Source organism: Oncorhynchus gorbuscha, linkage group LG18 (genome assembly GCF_021184085.1).
Source record: "Oncorhynchus gorbuscha isolate QuinsamMale2020 ecotype Even-year linkage group LG18, OgorEven_v1.0, whole genome shotgun sequence".
Taxonomy (NCBI): Eukaryota; Metazoa; Chordata; class Actinopteri; order Salmoniformes; family Salmonidae; genus Oncorhynchus; species Oncorhynchus gorbuscha.
This window is the reverse complement of record NC_060190.1, coordinates 41699279-41726147: the sequence shown is the minus strand read 5'-3', so window position 1 is coordinate 41726147 and position 26869 is coordinate 41699279. Positions and strand designations below refer to the sequence as shown.

General features: G+C 41.7%; 2 protein-coding genes across 11 annotated transcripts in view; both read left to right on the top strand.

The window, feature by feature from the left end:
* The first annotated feature begins 27 nt into the window (after positions 1 to 27).
* LOC124003804 (ADP-ribosylation factor GTPase-activating protein 1-like) lies at positions 28 to 15743 on the top strand. Of its 5 annotated transcripts, XM_046312384.1 has the most exons (15): positions 28 to 205; positions 538 to 608; positions 838 to 947; positions 1259 to 1430; positions 1589 to 1689; positions 1810 to 1896; positions 6866 to 6980; positions 7186 to 7242; positions 7334 to 7366; positions 10639 to 10668; positions 11344 to 11400; positions 11834 to 11893; positions 12321 to 12388; positions 12495 to 12968; positions 13049 to 15743. In XM_046312384.1, the coding sequence occupies exons 2-14, from the start codon at positions 549 to 551 to the stop codon at positions 12874 to 12876; spliced, it is 1332 nt and encodes a 443-aa protein (XP_046168340.1). In that variant the 5' UTR covers positions 28 to 205; positions 538 to 548; the 3' UTR covers positions 12877 to 12968; positions 13049 to 15743. The 5 variants fall into 5 exon arrangements, with proteins under 5 accessions (XP_046168340.1, XP_046168341.1, XP_046168342.1 ...); XM_046312385.1 differs by lacking the exon at positions 10639 to 10668; XM_046312386.1 differs by lacking the exon at positions 11834 to 11893 and having other exon boundaries at positions 12327 to 12388.
* A 913-nt stretch (positions 15744 to 16656) lies between these two features.
* LOC124003803 (engulfment and cell motility protein 2-like) overlaps positions 16657 to 26869 on the top strand; it is a 36082-nt gene continuing 25869 nt past the window's right edge. For 5 of the 6 annotated variants that reach the window (XM_046312379.1, XM_046312383.1, XM_046312380.1 and 2 more), the window contains exons 1-2: positions 16657 to 18467; positions 19883 to 19953. The gene's annotated coding sequence lies outside the window, so the exon portion shown is untranslated. Of the gene's footprint in view, positions 18468 to 18864; positions 18884 to 19882; positions 19954 to 26869 lie in introns of those variants that run through there. The other variant, XM_046312378.1, reaches the window with a different exon arrangement.

The following is a 26869-nucleotide window of genomic DNA, read 5'->3' as shown; positions in this document are numbered from 1 at the left end:
CATAATGCATTGCAATGCCAACGTAGACAAATCTGCCACTGGCTAGTTGTCAACATGGCCACCAGTGTTTGCAATCCGCTATCATAGCTCTTCTCAATGGGATGTCATTTAACTCCACGTATTTAGCAAAAAGCCTTATCGAACTAGCTAAGCAAGAGAGACGCTTTCAACACCGCGTTCTTTAGGTTCTACAATACCCAACCTGGTAAGAGACTACGAGCTAGCAGTAGCATAGTAGTAGTTAACATCAGTTAGCTACAGTAACTATTAGATCTCTTCAGATACACTATCATACATAGTATAGACTATTGAATGACGTTCAGCTTTCTAGTTGCAGTCAGTTCGAATATTGTTTATTTAACAAGGTATGGCTTTCAAAGTCTGTCAACGGTGTCCTACGTTAGCCGCTTGGTAGTTACATTTAAGTCATTTAGCTAAACTATACACGTTATTGCTTTGATGCCGGCTTGGTTGGTGATAATAGAAGAAGCTAGGACATGATTTATGTGTAAGATTGCTAATAATTACTCTCTTCAGTGTCAGTCAAAATGGCAAGCCCAAGGACCAGAAGAGTTTTGAAGGAAGTGAGGACCCAGGAGGAAAACAACGTGAGTAGCTAGCTAACGTTAGCTTGCTGTTTGACCAGCAACGTTGTAGCTGGTTTAGTCACGACGTGATTGCCCAAAGGGCCAAGGCTGAACTAAGGTTTAATATGAACACTGACGTTAGGACCTTGTGGGTGAACAATTTCTGTTGATATTCAATGTGATAGTGTCCACATCCATGTTTTCAATATCGACATCAAATAGTGAGCCAACATTTCCCCTCTTTTCTCAGCTTTGCTTTGAGTGTGGGGGCTTCAATCCTCAGTGGGTGAGTGTGACCTATGGGATCTGGATTTGTTTGGAATGTTCTGGCAAACACAGAGGCTTGGGAGTACACCTTAGGTGAGTAAATTCCAAAGGCCAATTTTTCTGAATGTTGGTATTTATGCTTGCCTGCAGAGGCTCGTCTGTGCATGAATGTCAATCCTCTACTGTTGAATCTCTTATCCTGAATAAGTAATTGTTCAAGCCTTCAGCCAGGCCCTTCTAAGATGGTGATTACCACTTATATTCTTTAACCCACCATACTCACCTAGTCATCCAAATGTCTTCCTATATAAGGTCCCATGCCTAATTAAATAAAAAATGAAGTAACATTTCCTGTCAAGTCGGTTTGGAAGTATTTAACCCCTATTGTGATCTCTGTACTGTAGCTTTGTGCGCTCTGTTACAATGGACAAGTGGAAGGACATTGAGTTGGAGAAGATGAAAGCGGGAGGGAACGGAAAGTTTCGTATGTTTCTGGAACTCCAAGATGATTACGATGCCACCTGGACCATGCAGGACAAATATAACAGTAGACCTGCTGCACTTTTCAGAGACAAGGTAAGGAAGCGTCCCTTTTGAGTCATTATTTTAATGGTCATGTACATAGTAAAGTTGCCAGGGACACTCCAAATCAACATTTCTGAATTTCCAATGCTAACAGTACACCTGTAATGGTCTCACTCACTGAAATGCATGCCTCTTTATTCGATTGACAGGTTGCAACCATTGCAGAGGGGAAAGAGTGGTCTATTGAAACTTCCTCTGCCAAGGACTGGACTCCGCCTCAGGCTAAGACCGGACTTTCGACGTCTCATCGGTAAGGGTGAAAAGTGTTATTTCATATAGCTAAAGTATTCAATGACTTGAATATTTTCAAAATACTAATTTCCAATATTATCACATCCCAAAATAATCTGTGGCTGTTTTTCCAATGTAGCTCAGGGGGCCCTGGCCAGAACTCGGGAAACCCTTCAGACAAGGTGTTTGAGGACTGGTTGAGTGATGATGTGAACTCTTATCAGAGGTGAGACCATTGTATCCATGACTTGCTTGTCTCTGAAGCAGATGTACAGCCCCCCCCTCCCATCCCCTCTCAAAACAGCCTCAATTTGTCAGGCATGGACTTCACAAGGCGTTCCACCGGGATGCTGGCTCATGTTGACTCCATTGCTTCCCACAGTTGTCAAGTTGACTGGATTCCCTTAGGGTGGTGGACCATTCTTGACACACTGGAAATAGTTGAGCATGAAAAACCAGGCATCTTTGCAGTTTTTGACACAAACTGGTGTGCCTGGCACCTACTACCATACCCCATTCAAAGGCACTTAAATCATTTGTTGCCCATTCACCCTCTGAATGGCACACATAGTCTGTCTCAAGGCTTGAAAATCCTTCTTTAACCTCACTTCTCCCCTTCATTTACACTGATTGAAGTAGATTTAACAAGTGACATCAAATAAGGGATCATAGGGGTCAGTCTGTCATGGAAAGAGCAGGTGTCCTTAATGTTTTGTGTGTGTATACAGTGCATTTGGAAAGTATTCAGACACCTTGACTTTTTCCACATTTTGTTACGTTACAGACGTATTCTAAAATTGATTAAATAAAAAATGTGTAATCTACACACAATATCATTTTTTTGAATTTTTTAAAATTATTTACCTGAGTATTCAAACCCTTTGCTATGAGACCCGAAATTGAGCTTAGGTTCATCCTGTTTCCATTGATCATCCTTGAGATGTTTCTACAACTTGAATGGAGTCCACCTGTGGTAAATTATATTGATTGGACATGATCCTGTCCCCTGGGGAAGGGATGCCTGGTTATTCTTTAAGCGTTTTCCTCACCATCTTAAATAAGCATGCCCCATTCAAAAATGCAGAACCAGGGACAGATATAGCCCTTGGTTCACTCCAGACCTGACTGCCCTTGACCAGCACAAAAACATCTTTGGCGTTCTGCATTAGCATCGAACAGCCTCCGCGATATGCAACTTTTCAGGGAAGTTAGGAACCAATATGCACAGGCAGTTAGGAAAGCAAAGGCTCGCTCTTTCAAACAGAAATTTGCATTCTGTAGCAAAAACTCAAAAGTTCTGGGACACTGTAAAGTCCACGGAGAATAAGAGCACCTCTTCCCACTGCACCGAGACTAGGAAACACTGTCACCACCGATAAATCAATGATAATTGAGAATTTCAATAAGCATTTTTCTACTGCTGGCCATGCTTTCCACTTGGCTACCCCTATCCCCGGTCAACAGCTCTGCACCCCGCACAGCAACTTGCCCAAGCCTCCCCGATTTCTCCTTCACCCAAATCCAGATAGCTGATGTTCGGAAAGAGTTGCAAAATCTGGACCCCTACAAATCAGCTGGGCTAGACAACCTGGACCCTCTCTTTCGAAAATTATCCACCGCAATTGTTGCAACCCCTATTACTAGCCTGTTTAACCTCTTTCGTATCATGAGATCCCCCTCTTCAGAGGGGGAGACACCCTAGACCTAAACTGTTACAGACCTATATCTAGCCTACCCTGTCTTTCTAAGGTCTTCGAAAGCCAAGTTAACAAACCGATCACTGACCATTTCGAATTCCACCGTACCTTCTCCGCTATGCAATCTGGTTTCAGAGCTTGTCATGGGGTGCACCTCAGCCTCGCTCAAGGTCCTAAATTATATCAGAACCGCCATCGATAAAAGACAATACTGTGCAGCCGTATTCATTGACCTGGCTAAGGCTTTCAACTCTGTCAATCATCACATTCTTATCGGCAGACTCAACAGCCATGGTTTCTCAAATAATTGCCTCGCCTGGATCACCAACTACTTCCCTGAGAGTTCAGTGTGTCAAATTGGAGGGCCTGTTGTCCGGACCTCTGGCAGTCTCTATGTGGGTGCCACAGGGTTCAATTCTCGGACCGACTCTTTTTTTTTTCTATACATCAATGATGTCGCTCTTGCTGCTGCTGATTCTCTGATCCACCTCTACACAGACGACACCATTTTCTATACTTCTGGCCATTCTTTGGACACTGTGTTAACTAACCTGCAGACGAGCTTCAATGCCACACAACACTCCTTCCATGGCCTCCAACTGCTCTTAAATGCAAGTTAAACTAAATGTGTGCTCTTCAACCGACCGCTGCTCATCCCCATATTGTTTTTTTTTTTTTTTTGCTCCTTTGCACCCCAGTATCTCTACTTGCATATTCATCTTCTGCATATCTATCACTCCAGTGTTTAATTGCTAAATTGTAATTATTTCACCACCATGGCCTATTTATTGCCTTATCTCCCTAATCTTACTTCATTTGCACACACTGTATATAAACTTTTCTATTGTGTTATTGACTGTACGTTTGTTTATTCCATGTGTAACACTGTGTTTGTGTCGCACTGCTTTGCTTAATCTTGGCCAGGTAGCAGCTGTAAATGAGAACTTGTTCTCAACTGGCCTACCTGGTTAAATAAAGGTGAAATAAATAAAGTAAAACAACGGTCTATACAAGGTCCCATAGCTGACAGTGCATGTCAGAGTAAAAGCAATGAGGTTGAAGGAATTGTTCCGAGGCACAATCCTGTCCCCTAGGGAAGAGTAGCAATTTAAAAAAATAAAATATTCTGCAGGATTGAAGGTCCCCAAGAACAGTGGCCTCCATCATTCTTAAATGGAAGAGTTTGAATCCACAAAGACTCTTCCTAGAGCTGGCCACCCAACCAAACTGAGCAATCGGGGGAGAAGGGCCTTGGTCAGGGTGGTGACCAAGAACCCGATGGTCACTCCGACAGAGCTCCTCTGTGGAAATGAGAGAACCTTCCAGAAGGACAACCATCTCTGCAGCACTCCACCAATCAGGCCTTTGTGGTAGAGTGGCCAGACAGAAGCCACTCTTCAGTAAAAGGCACATGACAGCCTGTTTGGAATTTGCTTAAATGAACCTAAAGGACTCTCTAATCTGAGGAAATCAAGATTGAACTCTTTGGCCTGAATGCCAAGCGTCTCGTCTGGAGGAAACCAGGCACCGCTCATCACATGGACAATACCATCCCTACGGTGAAGCATGTTGGTTGCAACATCATGCTGTGGGAATGTTTTTCTTCGGCAGGCACTGGGAGACTAGTCAGGATCAAGGGAAAGATGAACAGAGCAAAGTACAGAGAGATCCGCTCAGGACTGGGGCGAAGTTCACCTTCCAACAGTACAACGACCCTAAGCACACAGCCAAGACAATCCAGGAGTGGCTTCTTGACAAGTCTCTGAATGTTCTTCAGTGGCCCAGCCAGAGCCTGGACTCTGGAGAGACTTGAAAATAGCTGTGCAGCAACACTCCACATCCAACCTGACAGAGCTTGAGAGGATCTGCAGAGAAGAATGGAGAAACTCCATAAATACACATTTTTTTCACCTTTATTTCACCAGGTATGTTGTTGAGAACAAGTTCTCATTTACAACTGTGACCTGGCCAAGATAAAGCAAAGCAGTGCGACACAGAGTTACACATGGAATAAACAAACATACAGCCAATAGCACAATAGAAAAAAGTCTATATACAGTGTGTGCAAATGGTGTGAGGTAAGGCAATAATAATATATATAATAATAATATATGCCATTTAGCAGACGCTTTTATCCAAAGCGACTTACAGTCATGTGTGCATACAGGCCATAGTAGCGAAGTAATTACAATTTAGCAAATTAGCACTGGAGTGATAGATGAGCAGATGGTGATGTGCAAGTAGAAATACTGGTGTGCGAAAGAGCAGAAAAGTAAATAAAAAAATGGGGATGAGGTAGGTAGATTGGGTGGGCTATTTACAGATGGGCTATTTACGGATTGGCTATGTACAGCTGCAGCGATCGGTTAGCTGCTCAGATAGCTGATGTTTAAAGTTAGTGAGGGAAATATAAGTCTCCAGGTTTAGCGATTTTTGCATTTCGTTCTAGTCATTGGCAGCAGAGAACTGGAAGGAAAGGAGGCCAAAGTAGGTGTTGGCTTTGGGGATGACCAGTGAGATATACCTGCTGGAGCGCGTGCTACGGGTGGGTGTTATTGTGACCAGTGAGCTGAGATAAGGTGGAGCTTTACCTAGCATAGATGACCTGGAGCCAGTGGGTCTGGCGATGAATATGTAGAAAGGGCCAGCTGACTAGAGCATACAGGTCGCGGTGGTGGGTGGTATAAGGGGCTTTGGTGACAAAACGGATGGCACTGTGGTAGACTGCATCCAGGTTGCTGAGTAGAGTATTGGAAGCTATTTTGTAAATGACATCATCGAGGATCGGTAGGATAGTCCGTTTTACGAGGGTATGTTTGGCTGCGTGAATGAAGGAGGCTTTGTTGCGAAATAGGAAGCCGATTCTAGATTTAATTTTGGATTGGAGATGTTTACTATGAGTCTGAATGGACAGTTTAGTGCCAAGCTTGTGTCATCATACCCAAGAAGACTCGAGGCTGTAATTGCTGCCAAAGGTGCCTCAACAAAGTACTTAGTGAAGGGTCTAAATACTGTTTTTTCTTTGTCATTATGGGGTATTGTGTGTATGTGGAAAAAGTCAAGGATTCTGAATTCTTTCCGAATGCACTGTTAACATATTGTACCCAGAAAGCACAGTCTAAATCCAAAAGTAAGATACCACAGAGCACATTTGACTATTGTTTAAAGATAACTTGAATCTGATTTTCTCTTTATGTTCTTAACCATCATTTTAACTAACAACTTTCAAGACTTTATCTGTAAATGCTCAACCAATGTATAGCACAGGGTCTTAATCCAACAGTAAGATACCACAAAGTACACATTTGTACTTTTGCTTTAAGATCAATTTCATCCATATTTGTCATTTTTGTCCTTTCCCACTGGGACCACCCATATGCGTACGCATGATTGTAAGTCACGTTACATACAAGCATTTCCTAAATGTAATTTATTATGTTTTTGCTCACCTTTTTATGAAGACTTATAATTTATGCAAACATACCATTTCCCCTGTAGTGGTGGCGGTTATAGTGGGAATCAGGAGAACCGCTATGTTGGCTTTGGGAATACACCGACCCCAGAGAAGAAGGAGGATGATGTCCTGAACAACGCTCTATCTTCCATTTACTCGGTACGGCAGTAATATGGCACAGCATCTGGGAATCTGCGTGGCCCTGAAGTAAAGGGGGGGTTCCCAAATGGCACCATATTCCCTATATTTGGGACACAGACATGGAGTTTGAGGTATCTGTCATGGTGACTCGTGTGTCTATTTGGGACGCAGAGTTTAAGATATCTGCCGTGGTGAATTGTGTGTGACATGTTTTGTTTGATAGGGCTGGAGCAATTTCACAATCGGAGCAAGCAAAATTGCAGCAGTCGCCAAAGATAATGTAAGTATCTCCAAGGAAAGCTGTTATCCTGTCACAGAACTTAATTTCACTGTTTATTAATAGCTTTTTTCCTGTCTTTTCACTGGAACAGACTGCAAAACTTGCAACCTCAGCAACTCTAAAGGTATGACTTTCTTTTATTAAACAGTTCATTAGTACCCGATTGATTAGCACCAAGTTTTTAAAACTTTTAGATACTATTAAGATATCGTTAATGTTTGTTTTACTAGCATCATTTTGCAACTATTTATATGAATGTGTAGGTACAAACTCTTAACCTTACAGGTCTGAGATGCCATTTAACAAAGTTGATAAAGAAGTGATTGTGTGAATCCCTTTTTGATGAAAAAGCAAACTATTATTATGCTCATGCTTGCATGACACAAGTAATTAATAGGTTTCAAAGTTTATTCGCCACATGCACAGGATACAATAGGTCTAAAGCAGTACAGGGAAATTCTTACCTTCAGAGCTCTTTCCAACAATGCAGTGATAATAACAATAATAATAATAATAACTACGATGAGTTTTTTTATTTTTTTAACACGAGAATGCAAGAGTATGTTTAGGTCAGTGCCGGTACCTTTATTCAATGTGCAGGTTTACTGGAGTGGTTGAGGTGGGTTTATGCATAAATAAATAAACTATTTCCTGAACTGCATTGTTGATTTAAGGGCTTGTAAGTAAGCATTTCACAGTAAGGTCTACTACACCTGTTGTATTCGGCGCATGTGACAAATAAAACATCATTCGATTTAGTATGATACACAGTACCAGTTAAAAGTTTGGACACGTACTCATTCAAGGGTTTTTATTCTTAATATTTTCTAAATTCTAGCATTATAGTGAAGACATCAAAACTATGAAATAACACATGGAATCATGTAGTAACCCAAAGTGTTAAACAAATCTAAATATATTTTAGATTCTTCAAAGTAGCCACCCTTTGCCTTGATGACAGCTTTGAACACTCTTGGCATTCTCTCAACCAGCTTCACCTGGAATGCTTTTCCAACAGTCTTGAAGGAGTTCAGTACTCTTTGGCTGCTTTTCTTTCACTCTGCGTTCCAACTCATCCCAAACCTCAATTGAGTTGAGGTCGGGTGATTGTGGAGGCCAAGTCATCTGATGCAGAACTCCATCACTCTCTTTTTTGGTCAAATAGCCCTTACACAGCCTGGAGGAGTGTTGGGTCATTTTCCAATTGAAAAACAAATAGTCCCACATTAGCGCAAACCAGATGGGATTGGGTATTGCTGCAGAATGCTGTGGTCGCCATGCTGGTTAAGTGTTCCTTGAATTCTTAATAAATCACTGACAGTGTCACCAGCAAATCACCATCACACCACCACCTCCTTGCTTCACGGTGGGAACCACACATGCGGAGGTCATCCGTTCACCTACGCTGCGTCTCACAAAGACATGGCGGTTGGGAGCAAAAATGTCAAATTTAGACAACAGATTTCCACTGGTCTAGTGTCCATTGCTCGTATCTCTTGGCCCAAGCAAGTCTCTTCTTCTTATTGGTGTCCTTTAGTAGTGGTTTCTTTGCAGCAATTCAACCATGAAGGCCTGCTTCACACAGTCTCCTCTGAACAGTTGATGTTGATGAGTCTGTTACTTGAACTCTGAAGCATTTATTTGGGCTGCAATATCTGAGGCTGGTAACTCTAATGAACTTATCCTCTGCGGCAGAGGTAACTCTGGGTCTTTCTTTCCTGTGGTGATCCTCATGAGAGCCAGTTGTTGTGGCTGCACGTTTTTGCGACTGAAATTTTACGCATTGACTGACCTTGATGTCTTAAAGTTATGATGGACTGTCGTTTCTCTTAGCTTATTTAAGCTGTTCTTTCCTGCATTCCTGCTTCATGACGTGAATACGGGTGTATAAGGGTGGCTACTTTTGAAGAATCTCAAATATAAAATATATTTTGATTTTAATACTTTTGGGGGGGGGTTACTACATAATTCCATATGTGCTATTTCATGGCACATATGAAAATGTAGAAAATAGTAAAAATAAAGAACCCTGGAATGAGTGGGCGTGTCAACTTTTGACTGCTACTGTACATGTAAACAGGGCTGAAAAGTGACTTATATATATAAATAAATAAAATAAAATGCACACATACTGAGTTTACAAAACATTAGGTACACCTTCCTAATATTGAGTTGGACTTCGAAAGTGTTCCACAGGTATGCTGGCCCATACTGAATTCAATGCTTCCCACAGTTGTGTCAAGTTGCCTGGATGTCCTTTGGGTGGTGGACCATTTTTAAAAATTTTATTCTTTCAAATTTTACCCCTTTTTCTCCCCAATTTCGTGGTATCCAATTGTTTTTAGTACTGACCAAGCCCTCCCTAACCCGGACGACGCTAGGCCAATTGTGCGTAGCCCCACGGACCTCCCGGTCACGGCCGGTTACGACAGAGCCTGGGCGCGAACCCAGAATCTCTGATGGCACAGCTGGCGCTGCAGTACAGCGCCCTTAACTACTGCGCCACCCGGGAGGCTGGTGGACCATTCTTGATACACACAGGAAACGGTTGAGCGTGAAAAACCCAGCAGCGCTGCAGGTCTTGTCACAAACCGGTGCGCCTGGCACCAACTGCCATACCCTGTTCAAAGTCAATTAAATATTTTGTCTTGCCCTCTGAATGGCACACATACACAATCCATGTCTCAAGGCTCTGTAACCTGTTTCCTCCCCTTCATCTAGCTACACTGATTTAACAAGTGACATCAAATAAGGGATCATAGCTTTTACCTGGTCAGTCTGTAATTGAAGGAGCAATTTGTATACTCAGTATAAATACTTATGGTAATATACTAATGGTAAAATATACTGTACATGTAATAGTGACCAGTAGCAGGACAAATAGGTAAATACTAATGGTAATCGCGATCAATAATCAATGGACAGCAGCATAATGGAGTAATAAATCTAATCCAATAATAATTTTAACATTTGTCTGAGTAGGTAGAGACCCGTGGATGGGCATATAGTCAGTGTGGATAGTCATGATGATCTGCTAAAGATAAACAGTTCAAGCCCCCTCTCTCAGGAAATACCAAGCTTGAGTCATTTATTTGAGTAAGACATTTTCATGTATTGGTTAAGAGGTTCAATCTCCTAATTCCATATGATGTACCCACAGAAAAATCATTATTCCAGATATAACTTATTTCTATGGATGCACCACTGTATGTGATTTCCTCTGCAGCAGAAACAGCAGTGCAAATGTTTAGCCTTTAGAGCTCATGGAACATAGATTTTCTTCCACGGGTTTCCCTGTTTTATTTTTGCTCATAAATTAACTGGACATAAATAACTGTGAACTGTAGTTTGAACTGTTTGTCGCTTCTTTAACTTCCTTGCTTTCTCTGGACGTAGTTAAGGGGCTATAAGCCGCCCCCAGAGCCGGTAAAATCAATAACAAATGCATGCTCTTTGTCCATATTCCTGCATCCCATTTTATTCATTGTTTTCATGAATGTATTCATTCCCACCCAAAGCTTGTCGGCTGGTCATCGGTGTCCTGTCTGAAAATGTATGTGAAAATGACCAGACCCACCACTGCAAAATGGTGGATAAGTACAGTCTAACCAGTAGTGTTACATTGAGCTTTTCTTGGCTGCAGACAGAAAAACATATTTAGCAGTTGATGGATAATCTTAATGTCAAGGGTTGTCGTAGTTTAAATTATTATTATTAAATTAATTATTATGAAGTTCTTGGTCACGTGCGCTTTAGTGGCCCATTTAAGACAATGGTTGAGAAACCATTCAAGGAGTGTGAACATTCCTGTCATTTACAAAGAAAGAAATCTTGGCATAATAATCATGATGACCACTTGTTTTGTACTCGCCAACCATAGTTATTTATCCCTGCATGACCGTTCCATTGCTCAGTTCCCTTTTGAGGGTCAGCCCTCGCTGTGCTGACTGCTTGTTTAATGTCCTAGTGAATGGAATGACAGTTCCCTCGCCTGCCTCAGCTTCCTGCTTCTCAGAAATTCAGTCAGTCTGTCTTGCATTGTCGTGAATGTCGAACTGTTCTGTTTAATTCACACATCTTCTCCCTGTCACTCCCAACTAGGCCACAGAGTTAGGACAGACCTTAAATGAGAATGTTATCAAACCTACCCACGAAAAGGTAACTGTTTAAAGTTGAGTTAATAGGCTAAATGCTTCATAAAACCAGCTCTACATTTGATTTGCATTGTCTCCTTTGGAATGTGTCTGCTCTAGTGACCGACTATAGTGTGCACTGTGCATGTGCAATAGCTAATTGCTTGATGTAGAAAAATTCCACACAGCTTCTTAAAATGGGTGTTTTCAAATCTATCTTGACTGAGACTTAACAGAAATCACCTACTGTCTCATAAGTAGGCTAATCATCACATTATTGTCCTCTCAGTAAGAATACAATCTAAGACTAATTCCTTTGCGCACAATAAAATGTGCAACTGTTCACAATTAGAATCACTGCCTGAGCTAGCCTGTGTGGTGATGTCCTGATTTACACACCCACCTCTTGATGCTGTGAGTTGTCTCCATTTCCATTAACGGTGATTTGGCTTGTCCAGGTTAAAGATGGCAAGTTGCTAGATGAAATGTCCGTCGGCATTACTGGGCTGGCATCCAAGGTAGGAGAAGGCAGACCTCTGCCACACTGCACACCTACAACCAGTCTCCTGAGCAAGGGTCGTGGGAAGCTATGCATTCATCAGGAATTAGCCTAAGTTTAGCAGGGCAAAATACGTTGGTGCTGTCATCGCACTACTTACTCTGAAAAGGAGACTAGTTTGGGTGTGTTGATGTACATTTTGAAGATATTCATGCAATTTGTATCTCCCTTTTCTCTTGCTGCTATTGTTATTCTGGTGGTGAGTACTGTGTAGATTGAATTGTACTCATATTAACTTGTACAACCTTTTACTTTGGTCAATGAACTATTGTGAATCTGATAAACATGATTTGTAAACTTGTTTTGGTGAGTGTAGACTTTTTATCAACATTTCATGTCTATTGTTGTTTTCTCAATTTTGTTTGACATGTGTTCCATTTTCTCAGGTTCAGGATGCTGGTGCAAAAGGCTGGAAAGACATGACTGACTTCTTTGCTGGAAAGCCAGAGGACGGGTAAATCAAAATGATTAAATCTGGAATTTGGCATAGTGATGTGTCAGTTGAGGGTCTTTATTTCTGAGATAAGTTTCCCCTCTTTGTGACGAACCCTCTCCCACAGGTCAGAAGGAGAGAGCTACCAGAACATGGACGCCACTGAAGGTTACCAGTTCAACTCCTCAGGCCCAGAACTAGGCCAGGCCCCTGCGCAGGACTTCTGGACGTCCTTTGGCAGCGCCAGCTCCTCCAAGCCCAAGAAGTCCCCAAGCAGCGACAGTTGGACCAACGTCGACAACCCTGCCGCTGAGAAGAAGAGCTCCGACAGCTGGGACAACTGGGGCTCGAAGGCGGCATCCAACAACAAACACAGCACTGGAGACAGCTGGGAGGCCTGGGACAACAACTGGGACAACGCTGCTGGGGGAGAGGCCAAGGGCAAGAAAAGCCCCGCAGCCGCCCCCACCAAACCTGCTGAGGAAACCTGGGACAATGCAGACTGGTAGAGGCCTCACTCACAATCCTCCCCAGCTCTATTTCTCCCTTTTCCTCTACCTTCACCGCCATTCTCTCTTTCCTTCCTTCTCACAGGCACTTTTAATAATAATAATAATATATGCCATTTAGCAGACGCTTTTATCCAAAGCGACTTACAGTCATGTGTGCATACATTCTACGTACAGTTGCACAGTTCTGTCTCTAACCTGGGTTGAGTTCAATGCCAGTTCAGTATGTATTTATCACTCAATAAGAACTAATTGAAATGGAATTGATCTCAACGCACACTGAGTATTCCTGAATATTTACACATTTTAAAGGAAGGTTGCAGTCTATTTAATTTTGCCTGGATGTGTATACATTTCTTTAATTCATTACAGGAGTTAAATCTAAATGTAAGCAGAGTCATCATCATCTTATGTCACATTTAAATTTCTCTCCATATTAGAAGGCAAGGTGCCATCTTGGTTTAATAATTCTATAGTCTGACATTTTAATACATCATCCTCAACTAAAGATGGCGGCAGTCACCTACTCAAACAGTGTTTTTAGAGTGAGAGGAGCCCAGTCTGTCAGTGGTTATCCCTTGAAAAACGGGGATTTCAACTTTCTGAGTTTCCACACTCAATTTATACATGAAATTGACAAGGAACTGGAATCCAATTTAGTGTGCTGTCGTGTAAAGCTTGCATCCCAACAGTGCGGTCTGTGTTGACTAAAACTTACGGTCAAAATGTTCTTTTGTGTGTCAATTTACGACTGCAGCTAACCTTGGTATGATGATGCTTAACATTGTGCAATGGCGTTATATGTATAAAATGTAGCTGCTGGATTCATGTGATGCAAGTATAGTATTTTACCAATATTTTTTTCTTTCCATTCTCAGCCGTCTTCATTGAAACCTGAAGAGAAAGCTCTTATGAGTCTGTACAACTTGGTTATTTTGATGAGGAACAGGGGATAAGTACATTTAGGTTTTAATACAACCTAGTCTCAAAAGCAGTTGACAGTGTTAAAGTACTATTGCACCACCCAATCAGTGGTTGTCGATCGCATGGCATTAATCTCAGCAGCTACCTGTAATATAAATGATGTGGTAAGCTGTACAATTATTGTGTGTGTGTGTGTTGAGAACTGGACACATTTGTTTTTGGAGCAGGGACTGTAACTTATGGTTCATTGCATGTAATCCTGACGAACCTGTGGGACCACCACAGCAACCTTCGGTGACCTCAGTGGGATCTAGTATAGTCTAATTGCGTCTATTGTCCTCAACCCACACACACCAAAAAAAAAAGCTTTCTCATTAAGCTGATCTTTTCAGTCTCCATGTTTGTGTTGTGTTGTATCCAAGTTTTCATGACTTCATGTTAAAGCAGACAATGGGAAAAGAACACGTCTCAGGCCAGTCATGTAAGAATCTTTGATACGAATTTCAGTTTGATACGGACAGTCACTTCTCAAGGAGTGAGGTTGAATACTGCAAATTTTGAAAGAGCTTTTCGCTGGACTTCTAAGATGAGTCCGATGTTTTACATTGACGTGCAAACTTCAGCCATGTAATCCCTTGCCCCTGTTCGATTTGACATGTTTTTGTGTTCGAAGGCAGGGGTTAAATGGGCTTTTCCATAGTCATTTTTCACAGATTAGCCTAGTTCCTACTGTTTACTATCTCCCCTTGTAATGTCTCACGTTGGAACTCTCAATTTCACCCATGTATATATGTGAGAGAGTGGCGTTGCCTAGATTATTTTTTTCACTCATGAAAAAGAGAACAAGGCAAGGCTACTATTTCTTAATTGTACCAGATTTTTGGCATTTCCTTCCCCTGGCTGTTTTCCTGGTGGAACCACAGCAATATGGGCTGATGTGGCTTGCATTGTCTTGTGTGAATGACAAATGCTTCTGCTAAATGAGAAACAAAGACTGTCTGAGTTGATTTCTACACATCAGGATAACTTTAATGACTAACTGCAACGCTTGTGTAGTAGTGCATGTTTTGCGGTATTGCACTCTCCCCACCCTCTATTTTAATGTTGTGTTACAAGCCTTAAAGAGCTGTCCTCATAGTCTATCTATTGATAAACCGGTGTCCATTTGGTTTTAAGTGTGTGTTTGGGTGTGTGCTTTCTGTTATTGGATGGACAGCATGTATGATAAAATATGATCGTAAAACGAGGTGCTGCTGTTTACAGTTTGCCTCCATATTTCTGATGCTTTTACTTTTTTTGTACTATATTAAGTTTTATGATGACGCACACAGCCTGGATGGTGAACCAGCCTGATGGTGAACGTAGCGATTGGGCTGTCTCCACCAAGCTAAAATACACATTCTTAGTCCCAATTTTGTTATTTAAAAAAAGAAGATTATTCTTCAATGAATTCCAGTGTTTTAATCTAAAGGATGTTAAATGTTAGATATTGTGTTTTATAGATCTACAAGTCTCAGTAGATAATTAGGTATAAATGTGTTATGTAACACTTGCAAATTAAAGAATCTTCTCATATTTTTTTACCATTGATGGTAATGAAGATCTTTCAGCAGTGTGGTTTAGTGAAATATAGGCCTAAATGCAGAAAAGTACAGTAAACCATGTGCTTTTATGTCTATTCATGTTTTGACTGCCACATTGGAGATTGCCACCCACAATCTTTGTAGTCAAGTCAGTCAACAAATACTATTTTTTGATATTGTACTTGGTTTCTTAATGTGTAACTATGGTTTGGAGATAACAAAAAAAGGTAATTTTTTATTTTGAAAAACATAGTATTTCTAAGTACAGTGGGCGTTGGTAAGTTGAGTTCCACTAACTTATCTAAACAAGCATTCCATATTGGTGATTGATTAAAGGGAATTTCCTCCAATGCTCTTGAATCTCATGTGAACCATAATTACTTTAGCCTTATCGCTTATAGTACTGTAATATGAATGTGTAAAATGTACAGTTATGGGTGTATGTACAGTGGCTTCAGTATGTATTCATACCCCTTGACTTATTCCAAATTTTATCTTACAGCCTGAATTGAAAATGGATTAAATAGCTTTTTTCTCTCACCCATCTACACACAATACCCCATAATGACCAATTGAAAACATGTTTTTAGAATTTTTTTCAAATGTATTGAAAATGAAATTCAGAAATACACTGTGACCAAAAGCGTGATTCGTCACTCCAGAGAACGCCTTCCCACAGACGATTATCACCATTCTGTGAGCTTGTGTGGCCTACCACTTCGCGGGTGAGCCGTTGTTGCTCCCAGACCTTTCCACTTCACAATAACAGCACTTACAGTTGACCGGGGCAGATCTTGCAGGGCAGAAAATTTGATGAACTGACTTGTTGAAAAGGTGGCATCCTTGGACAGTGCAACGTTGAAAGTCTCTAAGCTGTTCAGTAAGGCCAATGTTTTGCTATGGAGATTGCATGGCTGTGTTAAATCTTACACTTCAACAACCGGTGTGGCTAAAATAGCTGAATCCACTCATTTGAATGGGGTGTCCACATATTTTTGTGTATATGTAGTACATGTGATATCCATAAGTATTCACACCCCTGAGTCAATACTTTGTAGAAGCAACTTTGGCAGTGATTACATCCAAGTCTTTCTGGGTAATTCTATAATCTTTGAACACTTGGAGTGTTTGAAATTTGCTCAATATTCTTTTCAAAATTCTTCAAGCTCTGTCAATTTGGTTGTTGATCATTGATAGACAACCATTTTCAGGTCTTGCCATGGATTTTCAACTAGATTTAAGTCAAAACTGTAACTCCGCCATATTCAGTGTCTTCTTGGTAAGCAACTCCCATGTAGATTTGACCTTGTGTTTTGTGTTATTGTCCTACTGAAAGGGAAATTCATCTCCCAGTGTCTGTTGGGAAGCAGACTGAACTAGTTTTCCTCTAGGATTTTGCCCTTTGTTTTGCCTCCATTCCATGTATTTTTGTTTTATCCTAAAAAAAAAACTTGCCACTTAACAAAAACAAGCAGCCACTTAACAAAAACAAGCATTCCCATAACATGATGCAGCCACCATTATGCTTGAAAATATGGAGAGGTACTCTGTTGTATGGGATTTGCCCCAAACACAACAAAGGTGAATTGCTTTGCCACATTTTTTGCTGTATTACTTTAGTGTCTTGTTCAAAACAGGATGCATGTTTTGGAATATTTTTATTCTGTATAAGCTTCCTTTTCACTCTGAATTAGGTTTAATATTGTGGATGTTGTTGATCCATCCTCAATTTTCTCCCATCACAGCGATAAACTCTCAACATTTTTCATTTTTTGCCAATTTCGTGATATCCAATTGTTAGTCTTGTCCCAACGCTGGAATTCCCGTATGGACTCGGGAGAGGCGAAGGTCGAGAGCCATGCGTCATCCAAAAAACGACCCCGCCAAGCCGCACTGCTTCTTGACACACTGCTCACCTTACCCAGAAGCCAGCCACACCATTGTGTCGGAGGAATCACCGTACACTAGGCGACTGTGTCAGTGTGCATGCACCCGGCCCACCACAGCAGTCACTACAGCACGATGGGACAAGGATATCCTGGCCGGCCAAACCCTCCCCAAGCCTGGACGACGTTGGGCAAATTGTGTGCCGCCTCATGGGTCTTCTGGTCGTGGCCGGCTGCAACACAGCCTGGTATCGAACCCTGATCTGTAGTGACGCCGCTAGTACTGCAATGTCACTTGGGAGGCCTCTATAACTTTAAAAAAAATCACCATTGGCCTCATGGGGAAATCCCTGAGTAGTTTCCTTCCTCTCTGGCAACTGAGTTAGGAAGGATTCCTGTGTCTTTGTAATGACTGGTTGTATTGATACACCATCCAGTTTTTATTTTATTTTTTACACCCATCTAACAATAGCTGCCGTTTGCGAGGCAACCTCCCTGGTCTTGGTGGTTTCATTTGTTTGAAATTCAGTGCTTGACAGAAATGAGGTAGTCATGAAAAACTTATGTAAAACACTATTATTCCACACAGAGGGAGTTCATGCAATTTGTGTGCCTTGTTAAGTATATTTTTACTCGTGAACTTATTTAGGCTTGCCATAACAAATGGGCTGAATACTTATTGGCTCAAGATACTTCAGCCTTTTTTAATTTGCAATTTTTTTAAATCTAAAAACCTAATTCCACTTTGACATATGTGGTATTGTATCTAGGCCAGTGACACAACATCGCTATTGTATCCATTTTAACTCCAGGCTGTAAAACAACAATGTGGATAAAGTAAAGGGCTGTGATTACTTTCTGAGGCACTGTGTGTGCACTACCTGTTGTCTGAATGGAAAATATGCTGTTTTAGATCTCCCCCCCCTTCCTTGGTAGATATTTTTTTTATATGGTGTCATGAGATCAATTATAACATGTACATCTCACATTATGATATGTATTAAATGTTCATGTGTGCACATGAACATGCACTGATTAAAATCAAAATGTTGAATTTATGTGAAAGACAGGATTCTTGTGCAGTAGCCATGGACATATACTCTATGTCCCGCCTACGAGGCGTGGTGATGTATCGTCTTACCACAGATGCTGCATTGGTGGAAGTATCAAACGGCGGCGATCCGGTCCAGGCCATGGGGTAGGTAACCGCAGTTACATGGAACTATTTACTATCAGTAAATTAACAATTTTGAGTAATTATAGAAATTTGTCGTTCTATTGTTGTCACTGTTGCGCGTCTGCAGACCAAAAAGCATATCGGCAGTAGCCTAGTGAAAAATAGATGTTTGCGAATGAACAAATCGCTCTCCTATGGAATATCGTGTGTAGGCTTTTTTTCTTAGTGTGGTGATTCGAGACGAATACGTTCTATAAATTCATACAGTTAGGATTTTATTCACTTGGAGGGGATTTAGTTGTTGAAATATGAATGCCCAGAAGTTATGTTGAGCGCTGGCTACAATTTAATTCAAGTTAGCTGTGTTTGTCAAATTAGTAAATGGATTTACATGCTTTGCCGTCCGATGTGGCTCATTTACAGCCCCACTGTCTTCGGTAAATTATCAACGCTCACTACGCTACATGTGCGGTTATCATGGTTTATAAAATGATTATTAATTTCCGTTTCACAATTTGGCCAGGTTTCTGAAAATACAGCGTTAAGAGCAGGAATGTCATTTTAAAGCTATGCATTGTGGCTGCAGCCCATTCTGTCTTAATTACACTGGCCTTACAAGGTGGTGGTGGTCAGCAGTAATTGATACATTGTTACAAATGTATCCAGCTGCCTTGTGTGACACACTGAAACCACCCTCATCTGTCTGAGGGGGACTCTGTCCCCATCATTCTACAGAAGGTCGATATTTGTCCTCCTGCAAGCTGGGGACGTGTCACTCATGACCTACCTGTCATACTAGGTGAAGAGTTAGGATCATGCATGAGTCCTGAAAACAGGATTAACTCATTTTCCTGTAACATAAGATAACTGTAACATTGCCACTCAGGATTTGTAGTTAGGGCCAGTACATGGTAGGCTATGGGGTCTTTAGGATCAGTTATCTGAAGTCTCTCCTAACTTTTACAGATTAGGTACGTCAGTGGTTGCTTGAGTAGCTGAGCTCCTCAGCAGACAGTATTATCTTTTTTTTTAGTCAGGATGCCTTTGAAAATGTGTATTTTGTCTTGCAGTTTTTACATTACCACATCAATAAGAATTGCAAGACAGAATCCCTCTGTCTATAAAATAAGAAATTCAATACACTCAAATAATGTCAGTTAAAAGCGTTCTGCAAGATTGAAATCAATCTGAGATGCAATTAAAACAGTTTTAGAAGGAATGTCTGCATGAAAGCAGGTTGTCAGTATTTGACTGGTTATTAACATCAAGAAAAGGATAAAGGGAACTTCTCAAGGAAGGCATTTTATAGGGGTGGAGAAGCATTAAAGGTGGAATGTTTGACTATATTTTACAGTTCCTCTAATGATACTTTCCCACTGTTGGGCTTTGCACCAGTGTTTGACCCAAAGATGCCTTGACAGTTTCTGTCTTTACAGGGGAACTGATGCCATGGTCTGAAACGTGAGATTGAGAGAGTGAGTGAGGTGCCCACTCAACGCTCCAACAGGTGAGGATGGTCGCCATATCTTGTTAAAATGAGACCCAGGATGAGAGGAGAACATAAACGATGGCACCCACTTAACCTCTGGGATATTCGGGACTGTAGCGTCCCTCCTCAACAACAGCCAGTGAAAGTGCAGGGCGCCAAATTCAAAACAACAGAAATTTCATAATTTAAATTTCCTCAAGCATACAGGTATTTTACACCATTTTAAAGAAACTTCTCGTTAATCCAGCCACTGTGTCTGATTTCAAAGAAGCTTTATAGTGAAAGCACACCAAACGATTATGTTATGTAAGCAGCTACGTTACAGAAAAACACAGCTATTTTTTCCAGCCAAAGAGAGGAGTCACAAAAAGCAGAAATGGAGAAAATTCATCACTAACCTTTGATGATCTTCATCAGATGACACTCATATGACTTCATGTTACACAATACATGTATGTTTTGTTCGATAAAGTTCATATTTATATCTAAAAATCTGAGTTTACATTGGCGTGTTATGTTCAGTAGTTCCAAAACATCCAGTGATTTTGTAGAGAGCCACATCAATTTACAGAAATGCTCATCATGAATGTTGATGAAAACACAAGTGTTAACCATGGAACTTTAGATTACACCTCTCCTTAATGCAACCGCTGTGTCAGATGTAAAAAAATATTTTCTGAAAAAGCACACCATGCAATAATCTGAGTACAGCGCTCAGACAACAAAACAGCCTAACAGATATCCACCATGTTGTGCAGTCAACAGAAGTCAGAAATAGCATTCTAAATATTCACTTACCGTTGATCTTCATCAGAATGGAATCCCAGTTCCACAATAAATGTTAGATTTGTTTGATAAAGTTAATCATTTATGGCCAAATACCTCCTTTTTGTTTGCGTATTTAGTACACAATCCAAACTCACGACGCACAGGCAAGTCCATGCGAAAGTTCAGACAAAGTTATATTACAGTTTGTATAAACATGTCAAACGAAGTATAGAATCAATCTTCATAAATCTTTATTGTTCCAACTAGAGAATTCCTTTGTCTGTGGAATTGTAATGGAACGCAAGCTAACTCTCACGTGAACGCGTGTGGTAAGCTCATGGCACTCTGCCAGACTTCTGACTCAATCCCCTCTCATTCGCCCCCACCTCACAGTAGAAGTATCTAACAAGGTTCTAATGACTGTTTACATCTAGTGGAAGCCTTAGGAAGTGCAATATGACCCCATAGACACGGTGTATTCGATAGGCAATGAGTTGAAAAACTACAAACCTCCTGGTTGGATTTCTTTCTCAGGATTTTGCCTGCCATAAGAGTTCTGTTATACTCACAGACATCATTCAAACAGTTTTAGAAACGTCAGTGTGTTTTATATCCAAATCTACTAATGCTATGCATATATTAACAACTGGGCCTGAGTAGCAGGCAGTTAACTCTGGGCACCGTATTCATCCAAGCTACTCAATACTGCCCCCCAGTCCCAAAGAAGTTAACAGTTAATGAGATTAGCATTGCCGACTTGAGAGATTTGCCTTTTGGCATTAGGGAAGAGCCCTGGCTGAGATTCTTCTTCAAATGTGTGGGGGAAAGTTGTGCTAGGATGGAAAAGGAGTAGGGCTTTTTGTTTTGAATTCACATTGAACACGATGGCTGTCTAGACTGCATAGTCCTCGTTATGGGCAGAGGGAGAAGCCTACTAAATTAAGAATGTCTCTCTCAGGCTTTACTGGGCATCTGTTTTCAATTCCCTCCTTATTGCCCAGGCACATAGGTCCTGACATGTACTGACTGTCTGATTCTCCTCCTCCAACCTAGACACACACACACATACTGTTTCTCTTAATAACCTCTTAACCTTGTCCTTCATGTACTCTGGTTTCTTATTGGTGCTTTGTGGTTTCCTCCACCATTGTGGCTGTAAGCACATGGCCCTCTGTCAACTACTGGAATTCTGAGTTAGTATTCAGACGGTATCCTTACTATGCTGGACTTAGTGGTTCATGCCATGCATATGGTTCCCCATGTAGAATATTGACTCAGCTCTTAATTATTTCCTTAGTTTAAAATTAAATGATAGATATCAGTCATGTTTGCTTGCTTTGGTTCAAGAATTTAATTGATACCCTAATTTTTAAAGATTTTTGTAGGGCTAGTCAGTGAACTGAGAAAATTAACACCATTCTTGCCAGCTCTAGGTACACTCTGTGTGTGTGTGTGTGTGTGTGTGTGTGTACACACACACACAAATTATGTGGACCCCTTCAAATGAGGGGATTTGGCTATTTCAGCCACACCCGTTGTTGACCGGTGTATAAAATTGAGCACACAGTGATGCAATCTTCATAGACAAATATTGGCAGCAGAATGGTCTTACTGAAGAGCTCAGTTACTTTGCCACCTTATGCCACCTTTAAAAGTTAGTTAGTTAAATTTCTTCCCTGCTAGAGCTGCCCGGTCAACTGTAAGTGCTGTTCTTGTGAAGTGGAAACGTCTAGAAGCAACGACGACACAATCGCAAAGTGGTAGGCCGCACAAGCTCGCAGAAAGGGACAGAGACTGTCCGCAATAGGCTGAGAGAGGCTGGACTGAGGGTTTGTAGGCCTGTTCTAAGGCAGGTCCTCACCAGACATCACCGGCAACAACGTTGCCTACAGGCACAAACCCACCGTCGCTGGACAAGACAGAACTGGAAAAAGTGCTTTTCATTGACGAGTCGTGGTTTTGTTTCACCAGGGGTGATGGTCGGATTTGCGTTTGTCATCGAAGGAATGTGCGTTACACCGAGGCCTGTACTCTGGAGTGGGATCGATTTGGAGGTGGAGGGTCCTTTATGGTCTGGGGCGGTGTGTCACAGCATCATCGGACTGAACTTGTTATCATTGCAGCCAAGCTCAACTCTGTGCGTTACAGGGAAGACATCCTCCTCCCTCATGTGGTACCCTTCCTGCAGGCTCATCCTGACATGACCCTCCAGCATGACAATTCCACCAGCCATACTGCTCATTCTGTGTGTGATTTCCTGCAAGACGGGAATGTCAGTGTTCTGCCATGGCCAGCGAAGAGCCCGGATCTGAATCACAATGAACACGCCTGGGACCTGTTGAATCGGAGGGCTAGGGCCATTCCCCATAGAAATGTCCGGGAACGTGCAGGTGCCTTGGTGAAAGAGTGGGGTAACATCTCACAGAAAGAACTGCCAAATCTGGTGCAGTCCATAAAGAGGAGATGCACTTGTTGTTCAGTTGTTGAATCTTATGTTCATACAAATATTTACACATGTTTGTTTGAAAATTTGAAAGTTTGAAAATAAACACAGTTGACAGTGAGGGGACATTTCTTTCTTTGCTGTGTTCAGATGATTCTGTGCTTCCAACTTTGTGGCAACAGTTTGGGGAAGACACTTATCTGTTTCAGCATGACAATGCCCCCGTGCACAAAGCGAGGTCCATACAGAAATGGTTTGTCGAGACCAGTTTGGAAGAACTTGACTGGCCTGCACAGAGCCCTGACCTCAACCCCATCGAACACCTTTGGGATGAATTGGAACGCTAAATGCGAGCCAGGCCTAATCGCCCAACATCAGTGCCTGACCTCACTAATAGGGGGGGACTCCATATTAATGCCCATGATCCTGGAATGAGATGTTAAGTAGGTGTCCACATACTTATGGCCATGCAGCGTATCAGAAGTCCATTCACAAAGTGGAGCTGACCGCTGCAGTACCATTTGTACTGGACATGACTAGTGCTGTGGCTCAAACTGTTATCGTAGAGGTTCCTTTGTGGAGACTAAAGTCAGCGGTAGAGGTCTTCACAGGTCCAACTTCCGAAATGGACCTGGGGTTTTCCCGCCCTGACCAGATATAAATAAATGTTTTGAATATAGACCTGTTCCGAACGGACACGGGGACAACTAGACCCGTTCCGTATAGACCGGGTTGGATCCATACCCAGTCCGATCTGAGTGAGGGAAGCAGCAGAATTTTTATTTTTTTGAGCTACTGATAACCAGACCTGAAAGCGCAAGAGGGAGAGCGAGGTGCCGCTCTAGGAGGCAGGGGAGCTGTCGTTCTGTGAACGTACTGTGAGCGAGTGGCACAGGAGCAGGAAGGGAGAGACTAGAGACCGCAACCAATCAAGCGGACTCACGCTATAGTAGACTAATAGCTCCTGTGACTTGGTTATTTATCATCCAATATGATTGCTCAGTACCTGTCTTCACTGCTTCAAACCGGGAAATGCTAGTTAAGCTAGGTAACGTTTGCTAGTTAGGCTAGTTGAGGCTGCAGTGCATGTGCTTTCTCATCCTACAGTTACACAACAACTCCATTCAGAATATTAAGTAGCCTGTAGCCTCTCCTTCTCTTTGAACTTTTAATTCCTTCATTGTAATTCCATCTTCCATTGATTAGATACAGTGGGGCAAAAAATGTATTTAGTCAGCCACCAATTGCAAGTTCTCCCACTTAAAAAGATGAGGCCTGTAATTGTCATCATAGGTACACTTCCAACTATGACAGACAAAATGAGGGAAAAAATCCAGAAAATCACACTGTAGGATTTTTAATGAATTTATTTGCAAATTATGGTGGAAAATAAGTATTTGGTCAATAACAAAAGTTTCACAATACTTTGTTATATACCCTTTTGTTGGCAATGACAGAGGTCAAACATTTTCTGTAAGTCTTCAAGGTTTTCACACACTGTTGCTGGTATTTTGGCCCATTCCTCCATGCAGATCTCCTCTAGAGCAGGGATGTTTTGGGGCTGTTGCTGGGCAACACGGACTTTCAACTCCCTCCAAAGATTTATGGGGCTGAGATCTGGAGACTGGCTAGGCCACTCCAGGACCTTAATGCTTATTACGAAGCCACTCCTTCATTGCCCGGGCGGTGTGTTTGGGATCATTGTCATGCTGAAATACCCAGTCACGTTCTTCTTCAATGCCCTTGCTGATGGAAGGAGGTTTTCACACAAAATCTCACGATACATGGCCCCATTCATTCTTTCCTTTACAAGGATCAGTCGTCCTGGTCCCTTTGCAGAAAAACAGCCCCAAACATGATGTTTCCACCCCCATGCTTCACAGTAGGTATTGTGTTCTTTGGATGCAACTCAGCATTCTTTGTCCTCCAAACACAACGAGTTGAGTTTTTACCAAAAAGTTATATTTTGGTTTAATCTGACTATATGACATTCTCCCAATCTTCTTCTGGATCATCCAAATGCTTTCTAGCAAACTTCATACGGGCCTGGACATGTACTGGCTTAAGCATGGGGACACGTCTGGCACTGCAGGATTTGAGTCCCTGGCGGCGTAGTGTGTTACTGATGGTAGGCTTTGTTACTTTGGTCCCAGCTCTCTGCAGGTCATTCACTAGGTCCCCCCGTGTGGTTCTGGGAGTTTTGCTCACCGTTCTTGTGATCATTTTGACCCCACGGGGTGTGATCTTGCGTGGAGCCCCAGATCGAGGGCAATTATCAGTGGTCTTGTATGTCTTCCATTTCCTAATAATTGCTCCCACAGTTGATTTCTTCAAACCATGCTGCTTACCCATTGCAGATTCAGTCTTCCCAGCTTGGTGCAGGTCTACAATTTTGTTTCTGGTGTCCTTTGACAGCTCTTTGGTCTTGGCCATAGTGGAGTTTGGAGTGTGACTGTTTGAGGTTGTGGACAGGTCTTTTTATACTGATAACAAGTTCAAACAGGTGCCATTAATACAGGTAATGAGTGGAGGACAGAGGAGCCTCTTAAAGAAGTTACAGGTCTGTGAGAGACAGAAATCTTGCTTGTTTGTAGGTGACCAAATGCTTATTTTCCACCATAATTTGCAAATAAATTCATTAAAATTCCTACAATATGATTTTCTGGATTTTTTTTCCTTCTCATTTTGTCTGTCATAGTTGAAGTGTACCTATGATGAAAATTACAGGCCTCATCTTTTTAAGTGGGAGAACTTGCACAATTGGTGGCTGACTAAATATTTTTTTGCCCCACTGTATCTCCTAACTTTTGCCACACATGGAGACTCTGACTGTAGCCTATTGCCACTTTGACTTATGATTGGCCAACAATAAAGCTACACAGGTCACACTCCACACTCATGAAAAAGCAAGAGCAGCAGCATAAATAATACAATTTCTCTTTCTACTGCAGCGGTCTCGTTCGAATCTGTACGAATTCTGGATCCGGTCCTGCATTGGGTCTTGAGTGTTCGGGTACAGGTGGATGGATCTGTGAAGACCTCTAGTCAGTGACTTTCGGACTGGGAATGGACGATTGTGTCTGAAATGGCACCCTGTTCCCGATGTAGTGCACTACTTTTTACCAGAGCTCTAATAGGCCCTAGTTATTCCCATTTGGGACTGGGAATGGACTTCTCTTATTTCTACCCCCAGACAATGGCAGCATTGTGGCCCAGATGATGTGTCATGGCAGGAGTTCCTGTCTGGCAAGGTTAAGTTAGCCATTACATGTGCCTTGTCTTCCGGCATCTATTTTCATGTTGTTGTTGTTGATGTTTGGCCACAAATGCACTGACGGTGGGGTAGTGTGTCAAGAAAAACATGTCTGTGAAATGAAAAAAATAGAAATTACTTTGAGAATTAAACCCTCACAAAGAATCCCCAATGCTTTTGATGTGTTCTTATAAACCGTTTGTATAATTGTATGCAGCAGTGAAACATGGTTCATTAGCATATGCTTTTGTGTGCAACAGTGTGGTTAACTTTACATGTCTGTTTTTCTTGTTCTTTCATTTGTGGATGTGGTGGGTTATAGTGAAGTCAGAGTATCTGAATGTGCTCTGATGAACTGTCCTGCACTTGCCAGTCTTGGACTAAACTCTTCAAAGTATTTTTCTGCAGCTTTTTCACAGCCTGTTTAGGCAGCCTGTTGCACAATGCCCCATTCATCATTCCAAGCCAAG

Excerpts from the sequence above, each read along its gene's own strand:
- LOC124003804 (XM_046312384.1), top strand. The coding sequence starts at position 549 with ATGGCAAGCCCAAGGACCAGAAGAGTTTTGAAGGAAGTGAGGACCCAG. Across the intron at positions 7,367-10,638 it reads CAACCTCAGCAACTCTAAAG|TTAAGGGGCTATAAGCCGCC; the intron begins GTATGACTTTCT and ends CTCTGGACGTAG. Across the intron at positions 12,389-12,494 it reads GCTGGAAAGCCAGAGGACGG|GTCAGAAGGAGAGAGCTACC; the intron begins GTAAATCAAAAT and ends CCTCTCCCACAG.